The sequence below is a fragment of the Balaenoptera acutorostrata genome, chromosome 16 (genome assembly GCF_949987535.1).
Source record: "Balaenoptera acutorostrata chromosome 16, mBalAcu1.1, whole genome shotgun sequence".
Taxonomy (NCBI): domain Eukaryota; kingdom Metazoa; phylum Chordata; class Mammalia; order Artiodactyla; family Balaenopteridae; genus Balaenoptera; species Balaenoptera acutorostrata.
The window spans coordinates 74,681,956-74,700,699 of NC_080079.1; the positions used below are offsets into that span (position 1 = coordinate 74,681,956).

The 18,744-nt window shown below is 54.8% G+C and overlaps 1 protein-coding gene across 4 annotated transcripts in view; it reads right to left on the reverse strand.

The window, feature by feature from the left end:
- Nucleotides 1-94: 94 nt before the first annotated feature.
- The window catches only part of PCNX2 (pecanex 2), a 283,000-nt gene continuing 264,350 nt past the window's right edge, over nucleotides 95-18,744 (reverse strand). For 3 of the 4 annotated variants that reach the window (XM_057531598.1, XM_057531597.1, XM_057531595.1), the window contains 6 exons: nucleotides 16,255-16,399; nucleotides 15,574-15,804; nucleotides 14,316-14,590; nucleotides 13,512-13,699; nucleotides 4,194-4,642; nucleotides 95-2,722 (listed from right to left, as the gene is read on the reverse strand). In XM_057531598.1, the coding sequence (XP_057387581.1) occupies nucleotides 2,561-2,722; nucleotides 4,194-4,642; nucleotides 13,512-13,699; nucleotides 14,316-14,590; nucleotides 15,574-15,804; nucleotides 16,255-16,399 (1,450 nt within the window). In that variant the 3' untranslated portion in view covers nucleotides 95-2,560. The remainder of the gene's footprint in view (nucleotides 2,723-4,193; nucleotides 4,643-13,511; nucleotides 13,700-14,315; nucleotides 14,591-15,573; nucleotides 15,805-16,254; nucleotides 16,400-18,744) is intronic. The other variant, XM_057531596.1, reaches the window with a different exon arrangement.

Consider the following 18,744-nt stretch of genomic DNA (forward strand, 5'->3'; position numbering starts at 1 on the left):
ATGGGCCAGGAGAAGTCAGTGCATCAAGCGGTTTTAGAAAACGACTTGCCAGGCAGATGGCCTTAACACACAGGGCAGAAATTAGAATCAATAATGCCAGATTAGCCACATGATTTATATAAAACTAAGCACTACAGTTTTTATATTATCTTTAGAGGAGAAGCACTTTTGTTCAGTGTCCAAATATAGAAAATAAATAACTCTTTAGCTCTGTTCTGGCAGAACAGGTGAGTAACTCCAGCAAGAAATGTCACCTTCGGAAAATCTCCTCTAAATGGGGGCTAATAATACAATATTTTGCAAGGCGTACGCTCTGATAAACAGTTGACTCGCTGAAGATCAGATTAACAAGCTCATGAGTTGTAAATATAACAGTTGTTTGCAACACTTGAAAAAAATCACGTGACTGCATTGTTGACAGCCCGTAAGAATCCTGGAGGGGATCCAGCCGTGATCTCACCCGTGGGTCTTCGTGTGCACACGCTCAGAGTGTACACTCAGGTGGCTTTACTGCCTTAGACAACGCAGAGGGTGGCATCCCTGTCTGAGGAGTCTGGCCCCGATGTGGGTAAACTACACCTTTCCTTCTCCCGCTGCATCCCGAAAGGCTGCCGGAGAAGCGGGATAGGCAGTAATCCAGCAGTCGGAAAAGCACCTCTCGCATCTCTGGTGGAATGAGGCAGGAGCACCCGGGTCGTGTCTGCCTTCTCACCTGCGTTGCCCTGTCCCTGCAGACTGCTCTCCCAGTTCTTTGAGCAGCTCTCACTTGCTGGGGAAGCGGTGACTCTGTGTTTCTTACTTGTGGAGGCCCGAGGAGTGCCCAGTCTGAATGCTGCTGGGCGTGGGTCATTGTCTTACCTAATTCAAGTGGCCACCCTATATGGCAAGGCCACGCTCACAGCTCAAGGCTGCCCTTTAGTCCTGAGGGCTTGGCTGCAATGTTGCCCAAAAGAATTTCGGGAACTGCCAGCCAGGTTTGGTTGAGCCGACTTCGAGGACTGCGGTGAGGTTGTATCAGCTTCTCTTTAGACAGACATCTGCAAATCCGTCAGAAATAAGCAGGAGTGCATCTCCAGGGATTGCTGATTTGAGAATCATGCACTGTGTCTCTCTCTGATTATCGAGTCTGCCTATTGTTATTAATTGCTAATTCTTATTTTATAAAAAAAAAAGAATATGACCATCTACTTCCAAGGGGTAAGGAATTCTCTGCAATACCCTCCCCTCTGCCTACACTTCCAAACCCCAGGTACCTTTAAGAAATTTGTGTGACTGTTTCCAAATTGAGTAGCCCTAACTATTTAGGTCTTTCCAAAAGCGATGGTTCGTCAGGTCAGTGATGATATTCTCCACGGACTCTGTTCTGCGACCCCTTCTTCCTGCCTCATGTTAGGAAGAAGCCAGGTTTCTGCTCTACCTGATGGGAATCTTAAGATGAGAAAAGCTGTCTCAGAATTTGCCTATAGCATTATAAATCAACTATACTTCAATAAAAAAAAAGAATCTGAAAAAGAATATATATATAACTGAATCACTTTGCTGTATACCTGAAACTAACACAACATTGTAAATCAACTATACTTCAATAAAAAGTAATTTTTTAAAAAGAATTTGCCTAAATGTCATTCTTACAGTGAAGGGTATGGTATTTTTTTTGTTTTTTGGTGTTTTTCAGAAGTGACAACAGTTTCAGCAGAACTCAAACAACTGGACACAGCAATAACTGTAAACATTTTAATTCCAAAAACAAAGGTATGTGCAAATGTCCTGTGACACGGTAAGGATTGCTTGGCTTGGAAACAGGCGTGCATTACCGGGAAGCACACAGGAGCGCTGGGCGAGACGGGGCCTGGCTTCTTGCAGGACGTTGCTGTAACTGCAGTTAGCATATCATTCCTAGGTGGCCCTCCATGACCTGCCTCAACTAGACTTCTGCACTCACGTTGCTGGGGATGATTGGCTCCTTTCACAGGACGCTTTGGACGTGACTGCATGCACTATCACATTTTTTGCAGTAAAGCTGTCACTGGTTTATACTTAACAGCTGCATAAATATTATAAAGAAGTGAGATGTTTCTCTATATGTAGACTGAACATCAGCGCGTTGGACCAGCTGATGGTGTGATACGCGCTGCCGTCTGCCTCTTTTTCACGGTAACAGTGACATACAAAATGCCAGTCGTTTAGCATGCAGCTGTCTTATTTTCATCAGGACCAGAAGGAGTTATTTGTGTGCCCTACTTGAGTTGTCTTAAGATGTTAACATGGCTTTTATTTGAATTTTCCAGTTCTGGGAGGGCTGCTTCCCGCGCCCCGCCTCTCTGGGGCCGCGAGTGCCAGAGCAGGAGGGAGGCCTGGTGTCAAGGTTTCTGTTCATCACGTGAGATATTTTTCAAGAACCTGAGATCAAGTTATTCTGTTTTGTACACAGCACTCATCTTCCACAGGATGGATCTCCCGGCTCTCATTCTTTACGCTGTTTAGCTTGGGGAGCGCAGGGGAGAAGCTGGGGGGGCTTGCGTCCCTCCCCGACGGCATGGCTCCTCCGGCCCGGGCTCAGCTACTGCTCGTCGGAAGCGCTCTGCTGGGAGGCCGTGTCGTCCAGGCCCACGTCCTCCTGGCTTGCTCTTCTGCACATCACCCGCAGGTTCTCGGCCGCGTGGCGATCTCGAAGCAGCCCCTGCTCGGTGGCCTCCGTGGGTTCGCACGGCTCGGAAAAGTGCTTCCAAAGAGAAAAGAGAAGCAACAAGTGATGGCTCAGCAAAGCTGACTGCTTCCCCTGATGACCACCCCACGGCTGTAAGTACCAGCCGGCAGTGTGGCAGGATCTTGGGGTCAGAGTCTAAAGTCAGGTTCATTTACAGAGGACCAAAGCGGGGGGGGGTCTTTGAGGACAGAACATGCAGCCCGAGCCACGGGCAGAGGGAGGCACCTCTGCACACAGGGACCTCTTCTTGGGTAACCTGGAAAAACATGACCTTGGGCAAGAGGTCACTTGTGAGCCTGGATTTCCTGAGTTTGGGTCAGTGTCACTTCATATACATTTAGCCCTGCACAGCTGCTCAGTCCTGCAGGTTTGATCCCAAACAGTAATACCGAGGCCTTTTTATTGCGGCTGCACATGGTCCCAAGGACCCAGCCATCCCTGTGGGAGAGAGAATTTGCCAGAATCCCAGAGCTGCATCCCCAGACTGTCTTAAACACACGTTGGGGGTGGCAGAGAGCTGCGCTATTTTGTGCATCGTTACTGAGGAAGTGAAAAAAGGGAAGTTTATGTTTAGCTATCTAACTTAAACTCCTGAAGTAACCTGGGGCTCCAGGGTGCTCAGAACCCTGCCCTGAAGGCCAGCACGCCATCGCTGCGACGCCGTGGCTCTTCTTAGGGGGGTGCACGCCGGCCTGGTTTCGAGGTGGCTGGAGGTGCCACTGTATGTCTTCTCCTTCGGGCGGGGGGAGGCGCCGGCCTGTAGGGCGTCTCCCTACGGGAAGAGGGTAAGGGCAGAGCCCCCATCATCCACCTCCAGAACCAGAAGGCCAGCAGCCTGTGGCTCTGCTCCTCCGCGGGCAGGACAGCGTGGGAACGTCCAGACGGAGCGTAGAAGCCTCCATCCTGATGCTGGCTTTTGCCTGAACGTCCCCGATCTCTCCCTCCCTACCACAGTGCAGGAGAGAGCAGCCTGGCGTTTATTTACGTACTTGACTGGTGAAGCTCAGTTATTCATCCAACGCCAGCTAGCTTGGGATCCTCGATAAGGAACCGTTTATGTGGGCAAAGTCCTCAGAGCTCTCTAACATTGAACTGCGTAGACGTAGAAGGCCACCTCGGGAGCCACCGTAAAACCCGGTGGCTGGTGAGCTGCCTGCAGCGCCGACGTGTCCTTTCCTCTCCCCCAGCCAGAGGAGTGTGGACAGAGAATGTTCTGTCTGCACCCGTGGAGAACGTGCCCCCCAGCATCCTGGGCTCAGGGCGAAGGGGACTCTGACATCCGGCCCCCTCCACCGTCGCCGGCCTGGGCGTCATCGTTACGGGGCCCGTGCGACGCACCCTGTCCGCTGCCGGGCGCGGTCAGCCCAGCTTCCGCCTCCTTGCCTGCCTGTTACTCCGGGAGCCCTACAGGGGAGGTGGCGGGAGCCTGCAGGCCCGGGGGACCGGGCTCATCGGCCAGGAGCGCCCCACCCCCCGAGCCCCTCACCCGTGCGGGCTGGCTGGCGGTCCTGGCCGAGGGGCCCAGGGCGATGTTGACGCTGCTGGAGGACTGGGTGTCGCTGGTGTTGCCCCCCTCGGCGGCAGACAGCCCGGAAATAACCAGGACGCTCGAGAAGCTCCTCTTGCCAAAGAGGAAGCTGAGGGTGGAGCTGGTGGACGAGCCCAGGCTGGACCTGATGAGGGCCTCGGCCCGCTCGCGGACGCTCAGGTGGCCGGCGGCGGGGGCGGCCGGGGGCTGGGAGTGCAGGGATGCCGCCGAGGGGCACAGGGACAGCCGGCTGCCCGAGAGCCGCCGCGCCAGCTCGTGGACCGACGTGGACGTCTGCAGGAAGGCCGGGCGGCTGTCCACGATGGGGCCGGGCGAGCGCGGGATGGGCGGCGTCTGGCTTAAGGCCCTGGGGTCCTGGACGGACTGAGTCCTGCCTTTTCTCCTGCCTTTAAAGGAAAGCAGAGCAAAGTAGGTAAACGACAAGGACCTACTGTAGAGCACAGAGAACTCTACTCGGTATTCTGTAGTAACCCATGTGGGGAAAGAATCTGAAAAAGAACGAATACATGTATATGGATAACTGAATCGCTTTGCCGTGCACCTGAAATCAACACATCGTAAACCAACCATAAATTAATTAAAAAATAAAAACACGTAAGAGTGGGAATTAAAGAGAAAGAAGGGAAAAGCAAGGGCATTCAAAAAGTCACTTATCTAGTCAACCAGAGCTTTCTGAAAAGGGGGATTTAAAAAATAAAAGACAGCAGAGCAGACCAGCTTGCCGTGGCAGGCAGCTGCCAACATCAGTGTCTGTGTGGTGGGGCAGGCGGGCTGCTCTGCGGGGCCCGAGGGACCCAGGCTGGCCTCCCACCTTCTGGGCGGGGATGGAGGGCTGGGAGCCCATCTCGGGGTTTCCACTGAGGCCTGAGGACTGAAGGATGGGGCGGGGGTGCTGGTGTGGGGAGCGGCGGCCAGGGCGATGGGCCCGTCCGGTTTGCCCAGGCCTGTCCTGGGTTTCGCACCGAAGTCCCTCGTCCCTGGGAGCCCATGTCCTGGGCAAACCCATAACGTGGCCTCATCAGGCAAATCCCATCTTGTCCCTGCTTCAGGACTGGGTTCCCGGGCTCCTCTGATAAGCAGTGATGAAGGGAAAGCAGGTAGGTTTGCATCATGTTTAGTTGCCTTCGAAAGAGGAAAAAAGGGTTGAGCTACATGCTGTGTGGCCTTTTTTTCCTAGAAAAGTTTTCCCTTAAGATCAAGGTCTTTGAGAGGAAACCCTCCCCAGCCCAACTCGGGCGTGCCGGGCCCGGGTTCCCACGTCTGTCAGGGCTCCCAGCTCCCTTTGGCCAGTTGTCCCTCCCCTCAGGGGTCCTTCCTGGCCCAGCTCGTGCTGAGACTTGCTGAGACGAGGCCTTTATTTTATTTTTTATTGCAGTCTAGTTGATTTACAATGTTGTATTAGTTTCAGGTGTACAGCAAAGTGACTCAGTTGTTATACGTATACATATATCCACTCTGGCCTAAATCTAAAAAAAAAAAAAGAGAAAAACAAGGCCATTTTGGACACAAGGGACTGGACTGGCCAAGCATTTGGTCCTGGCACGTCTCTGGAGGAAGGCAGGCTTAAAGTGCCTGTCTTGTGCCTGACTTACCTCTGCGGCTTTAGAGACCAGGCGGGTGGAGGAGCCTTGAGCTTGCTGGAACGCTGAATTCCTTAACTTAAGCCTCAGTACTCACCAGGGTCTAATTTTAAAATATTATTTTAGCCACAAGGTCCTACTGGGCAGCACAGAGAACTATACTCAGTAGCCTATGATAAACCATAACGGAAAAGAATATGAAAAAGAATGTATATGTATGCTTAATCGAATCACTTTGCTGTACAGAAATTAACACGACATTTGTAAATCAACTGTACTTCAGTTAAAAAACAAAAAATAAAAATAAATAAAATACTATTTTGAAGGGGGCAGCTGGTGATTCTGAAATATTTATGTTTGCCTATGGGAACAGCTGAGAGTGACACATCTTTTGCGAGAGAACTCCTTAGGGAACAGATGTTACTGTGGACGTTCCCCGGGCCCCCTCTAGCCCTGCTCCTCCCACAGCGGCGGACTGGCTGAAAGGGCCCTCGTGCCTCACGTCGACCTTACTGCCATGTGCCCACTGTGATGGTGGGTGCCCGTTTCCAGAGGGCACTGGGGTGCCCACCTGCCTCCCTCCTGCCCGTCTGCTGAGAAATCGGGGTGCTCCCCCCGCAGCGCTGCTCACAGAGTGGGACTCCCTGGGTGAGTGCAGGCAGCTCCCCAGCATGGGGCTCCCACCCGGGGATGGGGCCCATCTGAACGGTCCCTGCTGAAGCGTTAGTATGTTACTCTTACAGAGGAAGAAAGAGGGAGAAAGAGACCCTGACGAATCCGAATTAAGAACAGAGATGGTGATTTGTTAGTTTATTCAGAGCTTGGCAAGGCCAAACATCTGTTTGTGATTTATACTGCAACGCTGATTGCTGCCCCAGAATAGTCCACATTCATCCGCAAGACAGTGATTTTGATGTTGGAGAGACCACCCGTACTTAGTGGGGGAACTCAGCTCATTCCAGTAACAAACAGACCCATCTGTGTGCCAGAGGGGAATGGCCTGTGTTCCCATGCAAGATGGGGTAACCCCTGCCCTGATTTCACTGCTTCAGATGTTCTTGGGGCTTTTTGTCGCTCTTGATTTTTTCAAAGTTAGTTAATTTTGCAAATGGAACAAGTACGAAACCAAGCTAAATACATCTATGCTACTTATTTTGTAGTTTTAGTTTGCCAGTTACTTCATTATCAAATTAGGAGTGTTTCTAGGGAAAATCTCCTTAGAACCTGGGTTGAAATTCCATATAAATTACCCTCCCCTGTTCATTATCCCAGCACTATTCCTTTGTCTCTGATTGTTATCTGAAAGGTGGTGGTGCAAATCCTTAGAATAGGATAGAAGAGAGAAATTATATGTATCAAATGTTAACTACTGAATCTAGATGAAATGTATGTAGGTAGTCATTGCCTTATTCTTGAAGTTTTTTTGTACTTTAAAAAATTTCAAAATTTCAAAACACCAAACAACTATTAAAAAAAATAGGATAGAAGAGATAGCCTTCCTGTCCAATTTGGGATTCAGATTAGTTACAAATTCCTAACTGCTCTCAGCAGGCAGACCACCAGCCTCCACCAGTGGGCCGTGTCCCCTTCCAGCAAGAAGCCTGCAGGTTGTCAGGCCGCACTTAGGGCGGCATAGTGAGTTCCCGGCCGTTCGGCGTGAGGGCCCGCGAGTCAGGCATGAGGTGCTGGGCACCCACACGCTGTGCCCACCTGGGATCCCAGTCCTCTGAGAGTCTGGCAAGGGCCAGGATGGGGATACTCGGCTGGGGACTGAAGGAGGGACCCAGGGAGGGAGGGAGCAGTTGGGACTCCAGTTATGGGCACTGAGCCTTGGGCACTGTGAGTAAAACAAGAGCCTGTTCTTAGAATTTCGTTCACATTCCCCCTTGAGAGCGGCTCAATCATTGCTGCGTAGCTAGGCTTCTCTGTCATGCCCTGCCCGGAAGTCAGGTCCTCCACCTCGGCCCCGGGGACTCCCGCAGGGCACAGCACGCCGGTCATCACTGATTGCCTACGTGGCATCACGCGGTGCTCTCCACCCTCCGCCCTTCCTCCCTGACTGCAGCGCCGCATCTACAGGCTCGGCACGCGGCACACTGACCGGGAAACAAGGGCCCAACCTGCAACACTCACCTCGCACGGAAACCCAAAGCTTCTTCAACCCCTGACTGGGAACAGAGCCAGCCCCAGACAGTTTGGGTTTGGCCAAGGGCTTCTTAACCTTGGTCATTGGAACCATCTGGGAAGCTTCAAAAGTGCCTTGACCTAGACACTGAGACCCCCCCCCCCACCCGTGTGCCCCTGCAGACTGGGCCCTGGGCCTCCCCTGTAGCCTGGGAGGCAAGCTACGGGGCGGGAGCTGGGAAGGTGAGTCTTCCAGGTCGAGTACAAAGATGCGGGATTAGGAATATCCCCCCCAGGACTGGAGACCGACCTCTAACTTCCCTGCGCTGGCTGAGCAGGCCCCTGGCTTGCTTTCTGGAAGCTGTGGGCACCATGGTTTGATTCAATTGGAGGGAGGGCGAGAAGTAGTAGGCCAGAGAAGCCGGAGGCTGGAAGGAAACCCAGCAACTGCACAGCACAGAGGCCCCTTTGGCGATGCCGTCCTGCTGGGAACGGCAGCGGGGGGGGGGGGTGGCTTCCCAGGCCGCCCTCCCTCTTCCAGGGGCCTTCGGGCATCTCACCACTGGCCGCGTCATCTGGGAAGAGTCCTTGGTGGCAGGTACAAGGCCGTGGTGCCGGGCAGGGCCGTCCCCCTCCCCATGTGCGGCTCCTTCTGGGGCCGGTGTCCTTGGGGTCACAAGGGCTACTGCACTCGGGGCTTCGGTAACTGACAGCTTTGCGCCTGGCCCTGTCAGGGTGCGAGAGTCCCCCCGCGATCCCCACTCTCTGCACCAGCTCAGGACGAGGCGGCCGGTTGGGGGAGGCCCCTGCCAGGCTTCGGAGACCTGAGCCGGGCGGGGGCAGCTCTCCTCTTGCCTGCAGCACGGATGCTTGTGCGCACCTGCGTTTATCGGGCGCTGAGGGACACAGCCTGAGATCCCGCTGGAAGCTTACCCCCGCCTGGGCTTTGTTCTCCAAGTCCCGGGGTTCCGACATGGTGCTTATTTACAGGCGGGGCGTGTTTCTAGCTGCCAAGGGACGTGGAGAGAAGGGACAGGGGTGCTGGCCTTGAACTTCCCCCAGGGAGTGAGTGGGTGCAATGAACCAAGCCAAAGGTGGCCATGTCCCCATATGGCTTTAACCAGAGTGGGAGTAAAAAGATGGAGACATTTCAGTGTTCCAGGGGCAGGAGGAGGTGTCTTGCCCTGGGTGTGGGGAGTGAGGTTGTCCCTTTCTGATGCCAACTTCAGGCTTTTCTAGATGTCTCTCAGGGGCCTGCTCTGCCCTGACAGTCCAAGATTTCCCTGCTGCCTTGATGCGTGCCTGCAAATCCCAGTGGCTGGTTTCAAGCCAACTGTCTCATGTGTTTCATCCTTTCAAAGGCAAGTTTGGACTCCATCCCTGTCCAGCCCCGCAGAATGGGTGTTTGGCTTATGCCACGGGCTGTGATGCCCCCTGCTGAGTTTCAGGAAAGCCTCGCCCCGGGCAGCCACTGAGGCAGGGGGGTGGTGAGGCTGCAGGCAGGGCTGGAGGGCAGACGGGGCCATCTCTGTCATTCCCCCTCCGGGACTCACGCTCCACTGGCTTCTCTCAGCCCACTGGGGCCCCCTTGGGACTCTAAGCCAGATGGTCTGAAAGGTGGTCACTCTTGCGTCCTTCAGGGGACCAGCTGGGCTGCATCTGGAGCCGCCTGGACTTTCCAGGGCAGGGAGAGCCCATCGGGGACCGCGGCGTGGCCCTCCTCTGGGGGAGGGAAGAGGGCTAGCTGCCTTCGGGCGTCTCCCTCCCCCCCAGGACTAGGCCCACTCGGTGTGGCCAGTGCCCGATCCCCAAGGCATCACCAGGAGAGCAATCAGTCTTAGGTGGAGACTCTTCTAAAGATATATGAAGGGTTCTGGCAGGGGGCTTGGGGCACAAGGACGAGCCGACAGGATCTGCAGCCGTTGGCTCTTTGCTCTTGGCTGTGACAGACAGAAGCTGGCGACAGCTGAGTTTCACTTGGGAATTCTGTGGCCCGAGGGCCTGACAGCCCGGCCCCCAGGAAAGCCTCAGGGGGAGTGGCTGAGTCCAGAGCGGGACCATCCACCCATACAGTCAGCCCGCGCCTGCTGAGCTCAGCGCCGCCTTAGCCCTGAGCGACACCCCAGGACTTTAGAGGGTCCCACTCAACCCCGGTTTCTCCTACCACATCTCTCCCCAGGACCAGGAAGCCACGGAGACAAGGGATGCTTCGGGCGGCCCCCATACCCCCTGCCACCGAGCGCCGGGTGCCTGGCTCTCCAGAAGGCCCCGCCCAAATCCAGAGCCTGCCCAGACCCACCGCCAGGCTGCCCCCCACGGTCCCCCTGTGTGCCTCTGTCCCCACCCCGAGAAGACAGGCCCGCCACCGGGCACCCCCTCGCACTGCGCTGGCCTAGTGCAGGCGCGGGCAGCTCCCAGGCCCTGAGCACGCACAGCCTGACACAGTGACGGGGGCAGAGCCGCGTGGACGGCTGGCTGGCCAGGGGCCTCTCTGAGGTGGTGGCATTTGGTCAGAGGCTGAGCGAGGGAGCGAAGAACTGAGCTGAGCCTGGGGGCAGGACGTCCAGCCTGGGGAAGCCGCAGCGGCAGAGGCTCTGCGGGGAGGAGCGCTTGGCGTGAGTGGGGGGCAGAGAGGGGGCTGTAAGGCCGGGCAACGTGAGCCAGGGGTCATGGGGAGCCCTGCAGGCCAGGCGAGGGCCCAGCTGGGCCCCCCAATTCATGTGCTGAAGTACTAACCCTGGAACCTCAGGATGTGACCGTATTTGGAAAGAGAGCTGTTGCAGGTGTCATTCATTAAGATGGGGGTCGTAGCGGAGTAGGGTGGCCTAATCCAACGGGACTGGTGTCCTCACCAGAGGGGGAAATTTGGACACAGACATGCACACAGGAAGAATGCCATGAGAAGACGAAGGCAGAGATCAGATGAAGCTTCTACAAGGGAAGGGACGCCCAAGATCACCAGCAAACCACCAGAAGCCAGGAGAGTCCAGGGACCCATTCTCCGTCACAGCCTCAGAAGGAAGCAACCCTGCCAACACCTTGATTTTGGACTTCTGGCCTCCAGAACTGGGAGACAGTCTTTTGTTGAAGCCACTGAGTTTGTGGTACTTTGTTACAGCTGCCCTAGCCAAGGAATACAGGTTTGTCCTGAGGGATATGGGAAGCCTTATTCAACAGAAGAATGTCCTAAGTTAAAATACTGTCACCCTGGCTGGTATGTGGAAAAGAGATTTAAGACTTTGTGCAGTTGTCAGGGCTGCCTGAATGGCCAGAGAGCAAGAGAGCGGTTCTTCTTTTATTTGGGGTGGGGAGGGGCGAGGTGGGCCCCCTGCCAGCTCTCTGACCCTCTGAGGGGCAGGGGGCACCCAGTCTCAGGGTAACTCCCCAGGAGTGCAGGGCCTTCTTTCCAGACTGTCAGCTTCTAGAGCACAGGGAGACACATGTGTCTGCCCCACGTCCCCAACCCCTGCCCTGCCCACAGTGGGGCCTACAGAACCCGGGCAGCTGCTTCAAGAAGAGCTGGGTGTCAGCTTCACCTGGGGGAGCCCCAAGGAAGGCCAGTTGTAAGAGGAGCCCTTGAGCCAGCGGAAGAAGTCAGGCAGGGCACGGGGGGCACGCGAAGAGCTGGAGCAGCTCCAAGGCCTCGGACGCTCGGCAGAGGCTTCCGGAGTCTCCCAAACAGGAGGACAGCTGGGCTTAGAGCCCGGGGCCAGCTGCTGGGGGGGTGGAGGGCTCCCGCTCATGAGGCCCGTGGGCGATGTCGCCTGGCGGGCCTGGTGAGCTTGCAAAGCACGGAAAGCCAAGCGTGACCTTGGGAGAAGCGATTTTAAGAAGCAATAATGGAAAATGAACAGCTGGTTTGGGCTCTGGAAGATCCAGCTCCGACATCTGCCACGGAAGCCTCAGGCTCCGGCGGTGAACGGGGGGAACATTCACAAGCTATGCGGTCTGGATTTTAGGACAGGGAGGAGCGCTGGCCCTTTCCAGGCCACGCAAGCGCTGGCATAGCTTCGCTTCTACGAAAGGGAAGAGGCATCTCACTGAGTCAGAGCCTGTCCAGCACGCCCATCCTCGGCTCTTTAAACGCCTGCGGCCCTGCCAGCCAGAAACCGCCCCCCCCGACTCCAGCCTCCCTCTGCTTCCCCCAAGTCACCTGGTTAGACGTGCCAAGCGCTCAGGAATTTCTCCATTTGGAACCTACCTTGCATTTTCCCATCTGGAAGATCACTTTATGTGATTTTGAAACTTAAAATCCTCACGCGATAACAACTGTTAACTAAGCAATGAGAAACTCCTGGCCTGAGAGCCCAGCACTGGAGGCCTTGGGCTGGGCAACTGCTCTGCTTGGGGTTGGGGTAGACGGCACGGGGCGGGGAAGGGGGCCTTCTTCCCCCTAAGCAGCTAATGGCAACCACTTTGCCCATCTACCTACCTACCTCTCCCTCCCTCCTTCCCTCCCTTCCTTCCTTCCTTCCATTTCTCATCTATCTTCTATTATCTAGCTATCATCTATTGATTCATCTCTATCTATCTATCACATATCCGTCCATCCATCTATCTATCGTCTATCATATGTCTTCTACCTATCATCTGTCTGTCTCTCTGTCTCCCTATCTATCTATCTGCCATCTTGCCCATCTTTATATAAATCCGATTTCAGTTAAATCCTCAGCCTTGCTTCCAGGAGACAGGGACCGTTCCTCATTACTCATTCGGTGCAGAGCTGGCAGGGGAACACGCACAAAAAGGCAGTTAATGAATCCTTCTGGATGGTAAAAGCACTGAGGCCAAAAGGCGAAGCCACTAACAGGTTGTGAAGGGCAAAGCTGAGTGCCAGCGTGCCAGCAGGAACCAGGGCCAAGCACCTGTCTCTCCCGCATCCACCCGGGCGCGTCCTCTGCGGGCCCTCGGCGTCGTCTTTTCTAAGCCAGCCCCCTCCTCCCAATGGACTGGGGTTTTGGAACTTCATCCATCTGGTTGAGCCTAACTGATTTTAAACTTTAAACTCAGCCCAAACTTGAACCAAGCCACCCCCTCCACCCCCACCTGCTAGCACCCTTCCTCCCTCTTATGCTCTGAAACGTCAGGTGTAAGTGCAGGAAGGGGAGAGCTGTAGACAGTGGGCAACGGCCTCGCCACAGACTTGGAGAGGGGGGCTCAACTCACAGAAAGACGAAGACACCATCATGGACCAAGAGCTACAACACAGCCCGACACAGAAGCACGTGAGCCAACAGGCACTGAATGAGTGAGAGAGGGGGTGGAAGGGAGTGACCGCTGGACCAATGGACAGACACATGGCTGGCTGGCTGGCTGGCTGAGGTGATGGACAGACAGACGGATAAAGGTTAAATGCTGAATCTAACACATGGAGAGTTGTTTTCTGAGTAGAACCTATAAGAATCAGTGTATTTGGGGCATCTTTTGTCCCAACACTGATATTTCCTGCATAAAGGGGCTCTCAGAGGTTAGAACGACAACACAACCCACGGTGCTGGCCAGTGGGACTACAGGAGCCTTATCAGTAACACGAAGCCCCTGCTGCACGCACCTGTCGTCCTTGTCCCTTCAGGGGGTGACCAGTGGCGGTTCCCATTCTCTCTGGGCTGTTCCGAGCTGCTCTCCCGGCTCTCACCACTGGGGGCACTGCTGCCGCCTATGGGCGGGGCGCCCCCGCCGTCCGCATCCTCGACGTTGCCAGCGCCGGGCTGGCCGGCAGCATCGAAGTCCTTCCGCACCCTGTGAGAGGGAGAAACGCTTGAAGGGTTCCCACCAAAATATTTCTAATTGCCCTAAACGCCCCATCACATTCGTGTCCAAATCAGGATGGCAGACCGGACTCGCAGGTGGAGAGAGGGGCTTCCGTTCCCCAAACCTCAGAGTCTGATAAACGAATACACCGCGCCCGGATGAAGAAGCCGCAGGTCCCACCGGCCACAGCGACCCTCAGCTCTGGGGCCTGACAAGGAGCTCTGCCAGATTCTGACAGAACATCTTAGAATTCGTTCCAACTCACCAGGGACACCGTTCCAACGGGGTGAGAAGACTTAGGGGATGAGAGATGGGTGCTGGGTGGGAGGAGGGATTTCAAGCCCCGTTCTTTGAGACAGATGTGTAACAGTCACTCCCAAAGACCCATAACCTCGGCAGTTCTGCAAGGGCTCAAGCCCAAGTCTCAGCCCGTGGATGGAAGGGGGAGGGAGGCAGAGTCATCTGATGAAACAAAGGCTGTGTTGCGGCGCACTTGGGCACGGAAGGAGCGATGGACGGTGACATTCCAACCAGAAGCCCTGGAGTCGCAGCCCCGCCCCATCCAGCATCCGGGTAAATAACGGCCTTTGTTGTCAAGACCCACCTTAACCACTTGGTCCGGAACCACGCCCTGACGCTGTCCAAGGTGACGGGTCCGCTCCAGACGTTCTTCAGCTGCCTGTGGGTCCCTAGGTAGGAGGTGGTGAGCGGGGAGACATACATGGGGTACCCCAGGGGCTGGTCACAGGAAGAACTGATCAGGTTCCGGAGGACCTGCTTGTGGTTCTGGATGCTGCCGCGCTCGGGGTTGCAGTTGCGGAGGAAGATGAGCTCTTGCTGCTGCCCCGCCCAAAGGCCACGGACACACTCTCTGTTCACCTGCAGGGCGGGGAAGACGCGGGGAGAAAAGCAGATGGCGGGGGCCTCCAGCATGTTGGATCTGGGTCTGAGTACCTGGGACCACAATACTTTGGCCTAAAGCTTTCATAGTCAAGCCCAAATGGCAGCCCCGTAAGGTGGATGTGATGCCACTTTCATGGGGCCACAGAGATCAAATAAAAAGGAAGGAAGGCTTTGTCTCAGCCCGGTGGTTTGAAGCTATAGGAAGAAGAGAATCTCTGGGAAGGAAGTTCTCGGGTTCAGGAACAGGTTATCAGAGGAAGGTCTGGAATTTTAGAGAATTATAAAGTCTTTAAGAATAAGCTAGGGACTTCCCTGGTGGTGCAGTGGTTAAGAATCCGCCTGCCAGTGCAGGGGGCGAGGGTTCGATCCCTGGTCCGGGAAGATCCCACATGCCGCGGAGCAACTAAGCCCGTGCACCACAACTACTGAACCTGCGCTCTAGAGCCCACGAGCCACAACTACTGAGCCCGTGTGCCACAACTACTGAGCCCACGCGCCTAGAGCCCGTGCTCCACAACAAGAGAAGCCACCGCAATGAGAAGCCCGCGCACCGCAACGAAGAGTAGCCCCCACTCGCCGCAACTAGAGAAAGCCCGTGTGCAGCAACAAACACCCAAAGCAGCCATAAATTAATTAATTAATTAATTAATTAATTAATTAAAAAAGAATAAGCTAGATCTGACCCTCAGCGACATGTGTGTCTAGCCCACCAGGACTTCTTGCCAAAGCTGTCACCTGCGCACCGGCTCTCTGGGTGGGAAAGGGCCCTGGAGGAGATGCACCGCCTGCCCCGGGGCTGCCCTGCGTGCTGGCCAATGCTGCCCCCCAACCCTGGGGCTGTGGGTCTAGACAGAGGATGCTGGCCCAGGGCGAGGGCATCGGTGCCAATCCGTCCTGTTTCTTCTCACATTCCGCCCAGGTGGGAGGCTCGCGCCAGCTGGGAAGGACGGGCCCCGTACCTTGATCACCTTGAAGCTCAGGAAGCTTCTGTGGAGCACGATGACCTTGTACTCGTCCGCGCCCTCTTCTACCACGTGCCGCAGGGTCAGCAGCTCCTCCCTGTTGGCCAGCACGGCGCCCCTCCAGGCCGGGTCGCCCTCGTGGCAGATGACCACCTTCTTCTCAAAGGACTGTATGGCCTCATAGAGGACCACGGGGTCTTCGTATTCGTCGGGGCAAGTGAACTGGTCCTGGGGAAGGAAGTCCATCTTCGGGTCAGGAGGATCAGAGAGCCGGCCCCGGGGGGGGTGCAAGGCCAAGCCCACCTCCACATCTCACAGTTGCCCTGAGTGGATGGAGGACACCTCGCCAACCCAGCACCCTTGGCCTCGGGGCCGTGCTAGGCAAAGAGCTTGTGGCTTAGGTGCCTATGACTTTTTGAGACAGTGTGGGCACTTCTGATGTCATTTTCTCTGGCCAAGTCCCCTCTTCCATCCTAGTGGGAGACCACCACCTCCTAGGGGTCTTGAGGGCACGTTGTCACAGACACCGTCAAGAATATGCGATGCCTCAATGCTTAGTTACTAAATCAGAAGCCCACTCATCAATGTCATGCCGAGGAAAGGGACCGCGTTTCTGAAAGGTCATTTTTTCCCCCTGATGCTTCAGGCTTATACTTTTTTTAAAAAAAGGATGTTTACCTGGTGCAGCTTCAGGGACATCCTGAGAGCTGGGGCGACAACTTTGTGCAGCAGGTCGATGTCTGCAAACACCCACTCATCTTGGGCTGTTATTCTGAAGTCACCTTTGAAGAGGGTGTGGAGGCCATACAGGAAAGAATCCAGGCTGTGAAACAAAGTCGAGTTTGTTCGTTCATACGGAGCAAAGGTGTTCAGGCTCCTGTCACCCTGAGCTGGCCTGAGTCTCCCTTGTGTCACCTCAGGAGGGATTTTACTGTCTTTAGGCTGATCCAGCAGAGGTCCCACCGAACACCTGACACTGCAGACCGTATTCAGACCCTTGTGACAACTGCTGTAATGGTCACCTTCAGGAATAGCCACTGATGTTCTGGATCCCTGAGTGTGATGGTGAAGGTCCTGGTCAGAGCTGGCCTGCTATGTCCACAGGCAGAGTGAGTGCTGAGACACGGGGCCGTCTGGTCCAGGAGCCCTGGGGCCTCCACTTCTTGGGAGGGAGGCAGGGAGGCCGGGGGAAGAACCCAGGCCCTTCCATTGGTCGTCTCTGTGTTTCTGGATAGCGCTTTTGGACTCTGCCACTCATAATAAAAATTGGATTCTCCCACCATACGGAGAGAAAACGACACCAAATGCAATCTCAAATTGGCCATTTAGATTCTCAGAGAATATCCAGCTCCCAATCCCACCCTTTTTTTTAATGACTAGTGGATGAGGCACTATAGAGGGGATTAAAATGAATGACGGAAGGATTCCTCAGGTTGTCCAGGTTTTTATGTTTCTAGGTTTTTTGGCTCTGTTTCCGTTTCCTGCATGTAATTGAGCACTGCCTGGGTGGAGAGCAGCGAGGTGCCCGAGGGACATCTTTCACGGCCTGGGTCCTTTACTTTTTGGATCAACGCAGGGAGTGGGTTTGGGAAAGCGACTCACCCTGTATTATGAGGAGGGAAAGAATGGTCCTTCTGTCATTCGTTGCCTGGAGTTCCAGTGATACACTCAGTCACAGCCGCCTCTAAACACCCTGGCCTCTAACATCCCTGAGCGGGAGTGGGCAGCTGTACGAGAAACAGCGTCCCTGACAGGGCTGAACGGGGACAGACGAGCAGGGACGTGTGTGTGGAAGAGACTCTCCGAGGATGGAGCTGAGAAGGATTTAATGAGCTGGCTCGCTGAGCAAGACTTTGGATTCAGCGCAGCGCGCTAGACCCACACGTCAGGGAAATAGCTCCACTGTTGGCTGTCGGAGCACGTCGTTGCAAAATACCCCGGCATCATTAACCTCCTTCCAGAACTCCCTTGAGAGGGATGCCGGGGCTTGGAGTCAGAGCAGGCTGCGGGAAACGGGAGCAGCCAGGGTCTAGGCAGGTGGGGCGGATGCTGTGGGCTCGAGGAGCCCAGAACCTTCCAGAAAGAGTCCAGGAGGCAGCCCTCCTGAACAGGCTCCCCCAACACAGAACAGAGACTTCCTGGAGCTGCCTGCGGTCCTGGGAGGGGAGGGGTGGACCGCAGAGCCAGGCTGGAGCAGTGCAGAGGCAGGGAGGGAAGCTTTGAAACGGTGCTAACTGCTGTCACCAAAAATGGTCCAAAATGCCCCTGTCATCAGATAGGGGCGAAGTTCTGAAAAGAGGGGGTTAAATGTGGGTGGGTTTTTTTTCTGGAAAGGATTAGAAGCATGCCTCGCTGCTTGCATACAGGTGTAGAGAAATCACTCCTCTTGATGTGGGGCTGGGGACGGTGGCAGAGGGAGATAGAGGGACCTGCCCAGATGCCCAGAGCGACACGGGCAGATGGAAGAGGAGAGCCAGAGAGTCAGCCCATCCTTTGCTCGGCGGCATGTGAAAGCAACCACAGACCTGATTGCCCGGTCGGGAAAACGCCCTTCCACGGGACCTCACTGAGTGCTTGTGAGCCCATCCCAGGTACCCAACGATAGATGCTCTACCGGTCCTTTCTATTTTCAGAGGAATATGACACTTTGTGACACTTACTGCTGTTCCATTAAAATGAGTCTCAATGCACAAATGAACATATCTATGAAACAGAAACAGAATCACGGACATAGAGAACAGACTGGTGGTTGCCAAGGGCGAGGGGGAGGGGGGGAGGGAAGGATTGGGAGTTTGGGATTAGCAGATGCAAACTGTGATATATAGGATGGATAGACAACAAGGTCCTACTGTAGAGCACAGGGAACTATATTCAGTATCCTGTGATAAACCATAATGGAAAAGAATATTAAAAAGAATGTATGTATATGTATAACTGAATCATTTTGCTGTACAGCAGAAATTAACACAACATTGTAAATCGATGACACTTCAATAAAAAAAAAAGTTTTTTTTTTAAATGAGTCTCCATGTAGAAAACAAAGCCTGGGGTAGAATTCCACTAGATTGATGGTATTACCCCTAGCACCTTAAAGGTACAGGCATCCTAAAAGTACGGGTGTTTCATGACCTGCCTTTTACCCTCAGAATGAAGAGGAGGAAGGCAGAG